The sequence below is a fragment of the Vigna unguiculata genome, chromosome 1 (genome assembly GCF_037176805.1).
Source record: "Vigna unguiculata cultivar grain cowpea cultivar isolate G323 ecotype 2 chromosome 1, ASM3717680v1, whole genome shotgun sequence".
NCBI lineage: Eukaryota > Viridiplantae > Streptophyta > Magnoliopsida > Fabales > Fabaceae > Vigna > Vigna unguiculata.
This window is the reverse complement of record NC_140792.1, coordinates 9,524,042-9,537,902: the sequence shown is the minus strand read 5'-3', so window position 1 is coordinate 9,537,902 and position 13,861 is coordinate 9,524,042. Positions and strand designations below refer to the sequence as shown.

The 13,861-nt window shown below is 42.8% G+C and overlaps 2 protein-coding genes across 2 annotated transcripts; both read right to left on the bottom strand.

The window, feature by feature from the left end:
• Nucleotides 1–3,210: 3,210 nt before the first annotated feature.
• LOC146888683 (uncharacterized) lies at nucleotides 3,211–7,992 on the bottom strand. Its single transcript, XM_085669934.1, has 2 exons — nucleotides 7,274–7,992; nucleotides 3,211–7,170 (listed from the first exon to the last, which is right to left on the bottom strand). The coding sequence occupies exon 2, from the start codon at nucleotides 5,314–5,316 to the stop codon at nucleotides 3,211–3,213; it is 2,106 nt and encodes a 701-aa protein (XP_085526060.1). The 5' UTR covers nucleotides 5,317–7,170; nucleotides 7,274–7,992.
• Nucleotides 7,993–8,195: 203 nt separating this feature from the next.
• On the bottom strand, nucleotides 8,196–11,582 carry LOC114184634 (phosphoglycerate kinase 3, cytosolic). The gene is made up of 7 exons (XM_028071953.2): nucleotides 11,341–11,582; nucleotides 11,046–11,251; nucleotides 10,354–10,431; nucleotides 9,994–10,254; nucleotides 9,598–9,915; nucleotides 9,216–9,374; nucleotides 8,196–8,636 (listed from the first exon to the last, which is right to left on the bottom strand). Exons 2-7 carry the CDS (start codon nucleotides 11,238–11,240, stop codon nucleotides 8,442–8,444), a joined length of 1,206 nt encoding a protein of 401 aa, XP_027927754.1. The 5' UTR covers nucleotides 11,241–11,251; nucleotides 11,341–11,582; the 3' UTR covers nucleotides 8,196–8,441.
• Nucleotides 11,583–13,861: the final 2,279 nt, after the last annotated feature.

Genomic DNA, 13,861 nt, shown 5'->3' with positions numbered 1-13,861 from the left:
GTTGCTTGCTCGCTCAAAAGTTGGGCGAGTCGCCTGGGCAACCTTTCGTGCAAAAAAACCTAGGCGAGCTCCCTGTTTCATCTCGCCTAGGCGAGATGGACTCGCTTGGGCGAGATTAACAGGTCTCGCCACTGTTCTACACTGCAACAGCCATGTAAATCGAACCAGACCAGCATACAAAGCATTCTCATACACCAAATTGAAGGATTAAATCATACAAGCAGAAATCAACATCATTACAGACCAAAACTACTGGAAAACAAGAGCTCTAACTACTCGTACCTGGGATTCAAGCTAGCAAAACTCTCCGACCCGCACAACGAAGGTAGAACTGCCCCTAGGGCGGTTAGCAGCTGAACTGAACGGCAGAACAGAAGAAAGGAGTGGGTTATTACCAAACCCTAACGATACAGTGAACACAAACCATGAAAGGAAGGAGCATGAGCTGAGGAGTGACTTACGTGAATAAGAACTGAGTTTGAGCTCGAAGGAAGGGGACCTTAGGGCAAACCCTAGCAGAGCTTTTCGTGAGGGCAAGGGGAAAAGGGTTGACGGCTGCTGCGTTTCTGTGAGAGTGAAAGTGAGGGTTAGGGCATCCAGAAAGGGGTTTTATCAATTGGGCCAACCCTAGGCCCAAACACAAGAGGACAGCCCTTAACTTTAGGGCAGAAAAGTTAAAAGATTTTAAATGGGCCTTACGTTCTCCCCAACAAGAAAATTTTCGACCTCGAAAATAAACACTCACCAGGTAAACAGATGTGGACGTGATTTTCTCATGTCCTCCTCTAACTCCCAAGTCGAGTCACCCGTCCTCCGATCCCAGATGACTTTAACAAGGTTAACACTCTTCCCACGACGTTCCTCAACCTTGCTATCCTCAAGAGCTATGGGTGGTACTTCCACTGTGAGATCTTCCCTGATCTGTATATCTTCAGCCTCCAACACGTGGGCCGGATCAAATACATACTTCCTCAGCTGTGACACATGAAACACCGGATGGAGGTTCGCCAACTGCCGGGGTAAGGCTATCTCATAAGCCACTGGTCCAATCCTCCTCGTGATCTGATACGGGCCAAGGAATTTAGGCGAAAGCTTCCTTGAGCGGAGAGCCCTTCCCACGCCCGTGGTTCGGGTCACCCTCAAGAATACATGATCTCCCGCTGCAAACTCCAAAGGCCTCCTCCTGCGGTCCGCATAGGCCTTCTGTCTACTCTGCGAAGCCAACATCCTGTCTCTCACCATCCTCACCTTCTCGGTGGTCTGCTCTAACAACTCAGGTCCAACCAGCACGGCCTCTTCATCCTGATACCAACAAAGAGGAGTCCTACACCTCCTGCCGTAAAGAGCCTCGTATGGCGCCATGCCAATGCTCGCATGAAAGCTGTTGTTGTAGGTGAACTCTATCAAAGGCAATACTTCATCCCAAGCACCCAGATGGTCTAGTATACATGTCCTCAACAAGTCCTCTAACGACTGGATCGTCCTCTCAGACTGACCATCGATCTGAGGGTGATAAGCTGAACTCATGGTGAGCTTGCTACCCATAGCACCCTGTAGCGTCTGCCAAAACCGGGACGTGAATCGTGGGTCTCTGTCAGAAACTATGCTCGAGGGCACTCCATGAAGTCTTACTATCTCCTTAATGTACAACTGGGCCAGCTTGGCCATAAACATTCTCAAGTTCATCGCCAAAAAGTGTGCACTCTTGGTTAGTCGATCTACTATCACCCAGATAGTGTCATGTCCCCTAAAAGTCCGTGGAAGATGAGTCACGAAGTCCATGGAGATGCTGTCCCATTTCCACACTGGCACCTCCAACGACTGTAGAATGCCACCGGGTCTCTGATGCTCCACCTTCGCTTTCTGACACGTCAGACAGGTGGATACAAACTGAGCCACATCCTTCTTCATCCCCTGCCACCAGAAAGTTTCCTTGAGGTCCTGGTACATCTTAGTCATGCCAGGATGCAAGCTAAGACGACTTTTGTGTCCTTCCTCAAGAATCAACTTTCTCACCTCAGCATCATCCGGTACACATACTCTGCCACGAAACCTCAGTATGCCATCCTCACCCAAAACAAAATCCCTAGCCTCATCTGATCCAATCTGTTTTTTAACCCTGTTCAGACTGGCATCCAATAACTGCCTTTCTCTAATTGAGCCCAAGAAGTCACTAGATATATTAAGAGTACTACACCTAATGGACTCGGACCCCAACTCCACCTGTATCCTCATATCTCTGAACTTCTCTAGTAGCTCTACCTCTTTTATCATGAGATGTGCCGTATGTACCGTCTTTCTACTCAGAGCATCTGCTACCACATTTGCCTTCCCCGGATGATATAGAAGTTCGAAGTCGTAGTCCTTCAGGAATTCCATCCACCTCCTCTGCCTCATGTTCAACTCCTTCTGATCAAACAAGTACTTGAGGCTCTTATGATCGCTGAACACTCGGAACTGAGCACCATAAAGATAGTGCCTCCAGATTTTCAAGGCAAACACTATCGCCGCCAACTCAAGGTCATGAGTGGGATAGTTACGCTCATGTATCTTAAGCTGCCTCGAAGCATATGCCACTGCTTTCTTTTCCTGCATCAAAACACACCCAAGTCCGAGGTGAGAGGCGTCACAGTAGACTTCAAACGACTTCTCGACATCCGGGATCACTAGTATAGGAGCACTCGTTAATCTCCTCTTTAGCTCTTGAAAGCTCTCCTCACACTTGTCCGTCCAAGTGAAGGGTTGGTCCTTCCGTGTAAGCAAAGTCAGAGGCGCCACTATCTTGGAGAATCCCTCTATGAATCTCCTATAGTAGCCCGCTAACCCCACAAAGCTCCTGATCTGTGTGGCCGACTTAGCAATTTCCCACTTTACCACTGCCTCGACCTTTGCCGGGTCCACTGCAATCCCCTGGGCAGATATCACATGCCCCAAAAACTGAACTTCATCCATCCAGAACTCACACTTGGACAACTTGGCATACAGTTGCTTCTCTCTCAGAACACCAAGCACCAACCTAAGGTGTTCTGCATGTTCCTCCTGAGTCCGGGAATAGATAAGGATGTCGTCTATGAAGACTACGACAAACTTATCTAGGAAAGGTCGAAAGATCCTGTTCATGTAGTCCATGAACACTGCGGGAGCGTTGGTCACACCAAACGGCATAACCACGTACTCATAGTGGCCATACCTCGACCTGAAGGCTGTCTTCTACACATCATCAGCCTTTACCAAAATCTGATGATAACCCGATCGCAGATCTATCTTCGAGAACACCGATGACCCATGCAACTGATCCATCAAGTCATCAATTCTCGGGAGCGGATACTTATTCTTGATCGTCATCTTGTTCAGCTGCCTGTAGTCCACACACAGACGCGAACTCCCGTCCTTCTTCTTTACCAACAACACTGGTGCTCCCCAAGGCGAAGTACTGGGCCGTATGAACTGTCTCTCCATCAGATCTTCTATCTGTTTCTTGAGCTCTACCAACTCTACCGGAGCCATGCGATATGGGGTCATCGAGACCGGGCCTGTTCCTGGGACTAGATCAATAGAGAACTCCGCCTCTCTACTGGGAGGCAACCCTGGTACCTCTTCTGGAAACACATCCCCAAAATCCTGGACGACTGGTATTACCGACGTCGTTTCTCCTCTCTCCACCTCCATATGTGTGAAGATCATGTAGCACTGCGCACCGTCCTGTAGCTCCCTCATAACACCCTGGGAGGACATCAACTCATGCTCCTCTGAGTCGGGAAACAACAACTTCTTCTCCCGACAATCTATCAGAATGCGATTAGCAGAGAGCCAATCCATCCCTAAGATCACCTTCAACTCCTGTAGAGGTAGGCAGATTAAGTTCACCCTGTACCTGCGCCCCTCTACCTCCACTGGAAGCCTAGCACACAAGGACGACGTCCTGACCAAACCCGACGCCGGAGTAGACACCGCAAGCTCACACTGCAGCTCGCACACCGGCAGACCCAACCGTTCCACACATGCATTTGACACAAAAGAGTGTGTCGCTCCAGAATCATATAGCACACAACATCTCATCCCATAAATCACACAATAACCCATAACAAGGTTACCTGAACCTGTAGCCTCTGCTCCGGTCATGGCATATACTCTGCCTGTCGCCTGAGGCCGGTTGCCTCTATCTCTCCGCTGGTGTTGGTGAGAAGTCTGAACTGGAGGGCGTGCTGATGCCCTAGCAAGGGTGGGACAATCCTTCCCAAAGTGTCCCTCCTTGCCACAGTTGTTGCATATGCGGTAGCCCTCCATACGCGGACAAGCGTACCTCGGGTGGGGTCCTCCACATGTGTAACACTGCACTCGACCCTGCTGAGGAGGAAGACCCCTAGACCCCTGAGACTGATGGTGGGGCCTATCGTACGGTCTCCTCCGCTCCTCATGCCTGGGTTTGGACCCAGATGGTCCACCGATCCTCTGAGGCGGCTGTGGCTGCTGTGGGCGCTGGCCTTCCACCTCGCGCTTCATCTTCTCCATCACCCTCGCCTTCTCTACAAGAGCGGCAAAGTCCTTGATGGACAAAGGAGCCACCATCAAGCGGATGTCACCGCGGAGCCCGTTCTCAAACTTCCTGCATCGCCACTCCTCATCGAGTGGCAGGGTGTAGAAACGGCTGAGGTGTTTGAACCTCTCAGCATACTCTGTAACAGTCTTCCCTCCCTGGGTCAACTGGAGGAACTCCACCTCCTTGGCGTACCGGATGCTGTCGGGAAAGTACTCGGAGAGGAATCGCTCCCTGAAAGCCTCCCACGTCACTGGCTCATCCCTCTCCTCCAGGATGGATCTGGTGCTGCTCCACCAATGCTCCGCCTCTCCCGTGAGCATATAAACTAAGAACGCCAACCTGTTCTCCGCAGGGCACATCTTGGCGTCGTAGATGCGCTCCAGGTCCTTCAGCCATTGGTCTGCGGCGTCAGGACTAGTCTTCCCATCAAACTTCGCCGGGTGGTGTTTCAGAAAATCCTCTAGGCTCCACTCCCTGACTACAGGTCGTGGTTCCGGACCAAACACAAGGGCAGCCGCCCTGTTCTCCTCCAATTGGCGGAGGGCCTCCATGTGCTGCCGATGGGCATCCTCAGCAGCTACTCTCGCAGCCTCCATCTGCTGCATCACAGCCTGTTGCTGCTCAAGCGACGCCGCCTGTCGCTGCATGGATGCCTCATGCTGCTGCATCATCGCAGCACTCTGTTGTGCCATAGCTACTACCATCGCCTCTATGGCTCTGGCGATATCTGGTGCATCCCCCTGGGATGATTGAGAAGCTCGGCGAGGAGGTGCCATAGTCCACTGGCACACAGAAAATCACTTGGTTAGGCTTGATAAAGGCATGAATTTTAACTAAACACTCAAAGACACACAGAGAAAGCTAAGCGGACAACCCAAGTCCACAGACCTAAGGAATGACCGCTTTGATACCATAAATGTAACGCCCCATTTAATTTAATAGATAAAATTAAAGGAAACGTCACACAGAGATAATCAACAATGTAGTCCTGGGGTTCATAACGTCACCCCTACAAAACCAGGCACACCACGATGCCAACAAAAGCAGGATAACAGTTTAACTAAGAGTTTATAATCCAAAGACAACGAGTACAAGGGCCATAGCCCTAAAGAAGACATGAAGAAGAGAAGTGTAAAATCCAGTCCAGACGGCTAAGCGATGGAATCACCATTCCCTTGTTGACCACGAGAACTTCGCCCATCTGCTCCCATCAACCAAGTCGATGATCATCGCAAGAAAGAACAGCCACATACATCACAACCATGCAACAAAATGGGTAAGCTAAAGCCAACAACATATTCATCATGCAGTCAAATATATTTTCATCATCCCATATCCATATAATTAACCAAACATGTTATGACTCTCATTCAATACACTACGACTCGACTTGACTCATCTGGATACGTATAACTTAGTCGGATTCAGCGGATGCTTGCACTTGTGGTGGATATCCCTGCTCGACTCTGAGCTGCTCATCTCCGAGCTATGTGTTACAAGTGTTACGATAAATCAAATCTCCCTCACCACAAGGTTAGCCCTTAATGAATTTCAGGCCTCCTGCTACTCTCACCACAGGAGTTAGTCTGCTCTAAGTGAGACTAACTGGCCCCTTAGAGTGTCAGGATGCAGTCCTTACCTTGAATCCTTACCTAGTTATACAGATGGGGCACCACCATGGGCACCCACTAACAGGGGCCATGGAATTATGTCCCGACCACTAAAGCGCAACCCCGAACGTCTCGCCTAGAGACCCCAAGGAATTTACACGCTGACACGGACCAACATTCATAACTCAACAATAGGAGAACATTAAATCATGTTTACATTTCTATACCAACCCTCGAGATTAATTCCTCATACGCATCATATTTCGAATCCATACCTCGGATCATCACCACCCCATGAATCTAGGGCCTCATCTCACATCAGTAACGTATTCCTTTAGTTCCAAACCTTTCATTCATTTCACATGCCAATATCAAATCCCACCCGTCATACGCAATTCATGAATCATGCCAAACATACCTCATGCTCCATCATATACATGTCATTCATCATACAATCATTCTCAACCAAAAAGATCATTCAGGAACAACAGACATTCAAATACAGTACGGTCTCGCCCAGCATCTCGCTCAGGCTGAGACGTCTCGCTCAGGCGAGACGTGCTCGCTCAAACGAGCCTCCCCCTCGTCTAGGCGAGAGCACAAAAGCAAGAGCATGAGCAACGCGGGATCTCGCTTAAGCGAGATCCCTCTCGCCTGGGCGAGTTGCTTGCTCGCTCAAAAGTTGGGCAAGTCGCCTGGGCGACCTTTCGTGCAAAAAAACCTAGGCGAGCTCCCTGTTTCATCTCGCCTAGGCGAGATGGACTCGCTTGGGCGAGATTAACAGGTCTCGCCACTGTTCTTCACTACAACAGCCATGTAAATCGAACCAGACTAGCATACAAAGCATTCTCATACACCAAATTGAAGGATTAAATCATACAAGCAGAAATCAACGCCATTACAGACCAAAACTACTAGAAAACAAGAGCTTTAACTACCCGTACCTGGGATTCAAGCTAGCAAAACGCTCCGACCCGCACAACGAAGGTAGAACTGCCCCTAGGGCGGTTAGCAGCTGAACTGAACGGCAGAACAGAAGAAAGGAGCGGGTTATTACCAAACCCTAACGATACAGTGAACACAAACCATGAAAGGAAGGAGCATGAGCTGAGGAGTGACTTACGTGAATAAGAACTGAGTTTGAGCTCGAAGGAAGGAGACCTTAGGGCAATAGCAGAGCTTTTCGTGAAGGCAAGGGAAAAAGGGTTGACGGCTGTTGCGTTTCTGTGAGAGTGAAAGTGAGCGTTAGGGCATCCAGAAAGGGGTTTTATTAATTGGGCCAACCCTAGGCCCAAACACAAGAGGACAGCCCTTAACTTTAGGGCAGAAAAGTTAAAAGATTTTAAATGGGCCTTACAAAAACACTTAAAAAAATTAAAACCTTACTTCTAAAACTATAATTTTCCTTTTTTCCATTTTACTATAAAATGAAATATGTCGATTCAATATAACATGAATTGATTATTAACACTTTATTAAATAACATTATATTTATAAAAATAATAACAACAAAAAGTGATAATATTAAAAATTCAATATTAAATACATTTTCTTCTTTTGAAAAGAAAAATACCATCAACATAAGCCAACACCTAAGATTTACTTTTCATCCTAAGTGCAATCTCTTCCATAGATTATACATCTGCATTCAACTTATGTCTAACTATAAAAACTCTTAGGCACATGAATTTCAAACCAACCATTCAGAAACATGTCAAATAAAACTGTTCCGAGAAAAATAACACCAACATTGGTTGACAAGAAAACCAAAGGAACATGTCACCAAAATTCCTTAAAATATAAACATTTGTGATAAACATCTAGAACAAAGTTCGATCAGACATCACCATAGACCCCACAAAAAATTATATACCCGAATATTCCTTATCCTCGTATCCAATTAAAATATTCTTTGTCAAGATAGACAAACTCCTATACAAGTTTATTTTTTATCCTAAGTTGCTGGAACTCAACCATAACAATAGCATAAACTACAAACCAGCAAAGAGATTTCATGGAGATAAATTTCTAATTAAAAACAACCATTTAGAAGAAAATCCAATAAAAAGACTTGATAGGAACAACGCTGAGAAAACCAAAGGAACGTAACAAAAGGAAACTCCTTTGGAAATGGACATTGTTCAAGAACTAGAATGAAGCTCAATTCGGCAACATGAATGCCACAAAATCCTCTTATTTTGAAACCTATCCTCTATTAAGCCTCTACATGAGTTACAGCTCTCAATGTAACAATAAAAGCATAAACTTCAAAGGAATGAGTGAAGCACTGCTCATGCATCATCAAGAGCAAGCACACCAGGGAGTTGCTTCCCCTCAAGAAGCTCTAAGCTGGCACCACCACCAGTGGAGATGTGGCTCATCTTATCTGCAAGTCCAGCCTTCTCCACAGCAGCCACAGAGTCACCTCCTCCAATGATGGTTGTTACTCCCTTCCCACTCAGCTCTGCCAGTTTCTTCGCTATAGCCTGTGTACAAAGGAGTAATAAAGTGACTTAGTGATCAGACAGAAGGAAAAATCGTGCGTTCAATCCCTTTGCTAACAAGGTAGAAAAATAAGATTGGTTCGGTGAGTTTAGAAATAAGGATCAAAGAGGTTCCGGATTCAATTTTCCACTAACAAATACTAACAACTAACAATTGACTAACAAATACTAACAACTAACAATTGACTAACAATTGACTAACAAATACTAATAACAACTAAATTACCGATAAAAAAAATTAAAATCTCATCCTCCCACATTGAATAAGTGAAAAGGTAAGAGGTGAATCTTCTCATTATAAATTATAAAAGACTCGAGTGCATAGTAAATCCTACGTGTCTCACACATGTCCACAGGAAGAAAACTGACTTTCCTTTATAAAATAAAAACAAAATAAGTAGTGAACTAAGTTTTGCCTATTTGTATGAAAGATATTGCATTGCAAGAATGTTTTGCTATAAATCACAGTCAATCCATTTTGTTGCTGATCACATTTAACTGTTTCATTCATTTGGATTATGCTTTCAAATTTGATGATTTACTATATTTTATCATTCATACCTCTGTTCCTGCGGCAAACTTTTCAAACTCAAAAACGCCCATTGGTCCATTCCAAATGATAGTTTGAGTGGTATCCAGTGATTCACTAAATGTCTTGATGGCATCAGGACCAATATCCAATCCCATCCATCCATCGGGGATGCTTGATGCTGGAACAGTCTGAGAATATATAAATAAAGTTAAAAGTGTATCTCAACAATTGAAACACTACTATTTATAAATGCATTGGAATGTCCGAAATAAACCCTTTAAATCATGGATTTCACAAATGTTCCCTAGTCCCTGGTTGATCATTTGTTTGAAGAGTCTTCCCATGATAAAGGGAAGGGGTCAAAATTGTAAAAGAACACAATACTAAACCAAAATCGCAAAAACCTAGTACCTTGCTGTTAGCATCAGCAGCAAACTTGTCTGCTATGACCACATCAGTTGGAAGCAACAAAGAAACCCCTTTAGCCTTGGCCTTTTCAAGAAGTGAAGTTGCAAGGTTTAGTTTATCTTCTTCCACAAGAGATGACCCAACGGAATGACCCTGAGCCTTGTAAAAGGTAAAGATCATTCCTCCACCAAGCAAAAGAATATTAACTTTCTCCAACAAGGATTCAATGACTCCAATCTTGGTAGACACCTTTGACCCACCCACAATAGCAGCAAATGGTTTCTTGGGGTTAGCCACGGCTCCAACTAGATAATCAAGTTCCTGAAACAATTAAAACGTTAACAGATTAATCAACTTAGCCAACATATACAATGGAGCTCGCAATTAGTTCCCACAAACCTTCTGCATAAGGAATCCTGCAACAGAAGGCTTCAAATATTTGGCCACTCCTTCTGTGGAAGCATGAGCTCTGTGGGCAGTGCCAAATGCATCATTCACATAGATATCAGCAAGAGAAGCCAGCTTCTTTGCAAACTCGGGATCATTCTTCTCTTCCTCTTTGTAGAATCTAACATTCTCTAGAAGCAAAACACCACCTTCTGGAAGTCCTGCAACCAACTTCTGAACTTCCTCCCCAATACAGTCATCTGCAATCTTAACCTATAATCAAGAGATAGTGGCACAATTAAGTAACAGTAAATCAGAAAACAAAAAGGGGGAACATCTAAACAAAAAAACTAGAACAGATAGAAGGCAAACCTCAAGTTCTAGAAGTTGAGAAAGCCTTGGCACAAGAGGCTTCAAACTGTACTTAGGTGTAACACCTTTTGGACGTCCCTGGAAACAGAATAGTCAAGGAAAAATTTATGTTAACTCGTTAACAATACACCCAAAAGAAAAAGGTTAATAATAAAATAAAACAAAGATATCCCAACAATTACATTAGATGCAAAACAATAATTCAAATTGATGTGTTTTACAGATCTCATTAAATAGACTGCATTAATCACAGTAAAACCAATATCAATAGAGAGGCATGTTACCCAAGCTAGGATCAACGGTAATAAAACTCAACAATACAAATGACTTACTTCTACAAATATAAAACATGAGATCTTCTCGTGTGGAAAAAAATGGACAAAAAACAACTATAGAAATAACAAGCATCGGTATGCATAACAATTAAGTTCCCTCTTTCTCCCTTTCAGATTCAAATCCTTAAAAGTTAAAATCAACAATACCAAAAAAAGAAGACAGTGAAAGACATGGCTTTCCCAGTTACCATCAATTAAACAAACACATATAGCCAACAGAGAATCAACGAAAAACCATAATAGTAACAAAACATTAAATCCAACGAAAACACAAACCCAGATTCCAAATCATTCCTAGACTAAAACAAAACACACCCAGACACATTAAAACCACGAAAATGGCTACATATACCATACCAAATGGCTAGAGAGTATCACTTTGGCACCATGACCAGTCAAGTACTTGATGGTGGGAACTGCAGCACGGATTCTAGTGTCATCGGTGATCTTTAAGTCATCATCCAAAGGCACGTTTAGATCGACCCTAACGAACACCCTTTTCCCCTTCAAATCAGCCTCCTTCAAAGTTCCTACGCTCCTCTTCGTCGCCATTCTCCGCAAATCTGCACAAGCTCAAATCCGAAACCAGAAAGGGATCAGAACCCAGAAGAGTAAACAGAAAAAAGAATCAAACTTTGAGGGCGAAACTCACGAAAGGTAAGGTTGAAATCTCAGTATAGTGTGGTAAGATCAGATTAGGACGATGTTCGTGTAGGAACGTTCTAGAAAATTTATAGAGGTGGGGTGGCACTCGTGCGTACGACACGTGTGAGGGGTTGTGGCTTCTTTTAACCTGTTTGGGGAACCTTTTTTTTTTTCTGGGTGGCACAGTGGGCGCGCTGGAACTATGAAAGCGGAATCTGATGACCAAAGGTGGAGACTTTCAATGCGACAAAACATCTCAGCCCAACGTTTTTGCCCCCCTTTTGGGTCCATTGTTTGATTTGACGAAAATCAGACATCAATTTACGAGTGAATCTTAAAATATTAGTCTTAAGTAATTTTCTGAAAGAACAGTTTTAATTTACATCAAGTTTTAATAACGGATTTAATTATTTTTAATTCTCGAAAATATTAAAAATAATTGGTCCATACCTATTTACTAACAAAACAAAAAATATTACATATTTGAAAGTAAGAAAATTATAAACAAGAGGCATACAGTTAGAGTCACGGAGAGAGTCTTTCTTATTAATTGGGAGCTCATGGTTTCATGTTTTCTTCCACTTTTCAAAGAAACTTCTCTTCATTTCCTTATAGCATTTAAATTAAATGTGAAGGTGGATTAAAGATGTTTAATTTTGAGAAATTAAACAGCCAATCTACTATTAAATTATATAAGAACCAAATTTACATCATCACAAAACAATACGTATCAAAAGTGTATTTTATCCAAAAAATTATAATTAAAACTATTATAATATTAATACATATAATTTTTTAAATCTTATTTATCTCAATTGTATATGCCTTTGCAATCTTATTAATCATTTTATATAAATATTCAATTCAATTGTAATATTATTAAGTTAATGTTGAAGATAATTTTGTAAGTTTTACCATTAATTTTACTTATTAATATTAAGATATTTTTTGTATTTCATTTCCACTACGGTATCTCCAACGATTGCAAGATTCTACCTAGGGTATGATATTTCACCTTTGCTTTCTGGTCGGTTACACATGTTGCCACAAACTGAGTTACATCACACTTCATGCTAGACCACCATAAAGACTCCTTAAGATTTTGATACATTTTAGTCATGCTAAGAGAATGCATACTAAAACGACTTTTGTCCCTTTCTTCTAAGATCATCATCTTCAACCCTACATCATATGGTACACAAATCTTGCCCCTAATCAAAACACTATTTGATCCTATAACAAACTCTTTAGCTTGTTCTATTCCAAACAAACCAACTGTCTTTTGCTAGCTAGGATCTTCCAACTGCTTCTCTTTGGTCAAGCTTGGAAAATCAATAGATATGGTTAGACTACTACTACATCTAATGAAATCAACTCCAAACTCCACCTATAACCTCTTATTTCTGAACTTCTTTACCAACTCAAACTCTCTAATCATCACATGAGATACATACACAACCTTTCTACTCAGTGCACCTTCCTAGGGTGGTATAGCAGCTCGAAGTCATAGTTCTTCAAAAACTCTATCCACCGTCTCCGCCTTATATTCATCTCCTTCTAATCAAACAATTTTTCAAACTCTTTTGGTTGTTGAATACTTGGAATTGTGCACCATATAGATAATGTCTCCATATCTTCAAGGCAATCATCACTATTTTCAACTCCAAGTCAAGAGTAGGGTAATTCCTCCCATGAATCTTTAGCTTCCTTAAAGCATGTGCCACCACTTTTCTCTATTCCATGAACACACATCCTAACCCCTAATGAGAAGTATCACAGTAAACCTTAAAGGATTTACCTGTGTCATGGTGTCGTAATCAAAATCGCGACGGGACAGTGAACCAAAAAAGAAACGGGTTTGAAAAGAGATTTGGAGTCGCCACATAGTTATTTCTAGAAAACTATGTAATGGCATACCCCCTAGCATGGCCAAGCACTTTCTGAAGAGATAGAGTCATCTTTGCAAGGTGAAGCAAAGCTCTTTTCTTTTAGCCACAATGGAGTATCTTTAGTAGATTATGAATATTTAGGCCTTGTATTAAGGGTCAAGTAGTGTAGGTTTGTTCTAGGCCTTGTATTAAGGGTCAAGTAATGTAGGGTTTTAAAAACAATCTTGCTTAAGTAGGGAGCATCATATGTATCTACTTAAGCAACTCTTTGATGTTTAATTATGTTAATCAAGCTAGCTTAGGAAGAGCATCCTCCATGTACCACATGGCAAGCTCTTTAATGGAGAGTTCTCTTATATAGGTAGTGGCCATGTATCATTATTCTATTGGAGAGGCTTTTCATAAAGTAGCTTTTCACATGGCAACACATGAGTGATTTGTTTTGTGAGAGTGAGGATTGCCACATGTCAAACTCTCCTTCACCAAGATAGTATTTTTAGGGTTGTCAACACTCAATTTTGTCCGGGTAACAGTGATAAAAATAATAATAGAAAAAATTAATTAAAGTTCAATTGAGAAAAAGAAATAAATAATTAATAAAATAAAAAGGTAAAAAAATATGTTTTAGTTTGAAAAAGA

Coding starts and splice junctions, on each gene's coding strand:
- LOC146888683 (XM_085669934.1), bottom strand. CDS start 5,316: ATGGCACCTCCTCGCCGAGCTTCTCAATCATCCCAGGGGGATGCACCA.
- LOC114184634 (XM_028071953.2), bottom strand. CDS start 11,240: ATGGCGACGAAGAGGAGCGTAGGAACTTTGAAGGAGGCTGATTTGAAG. Junction 10,255..10,353: donor CTCAACTTCTAGAACTTGAG/GTTTGCCTTCTA, acceptor TCTTGATTATAG/GTTAAGATTGCAGATGACTG. Junction 8,637..9,215: donor AGTTTGCCGCAGGAACAGAG/GTATGAATGATA, acceptor CTTTGTACACAG/GCTATAGCGAAGAAACTGGC.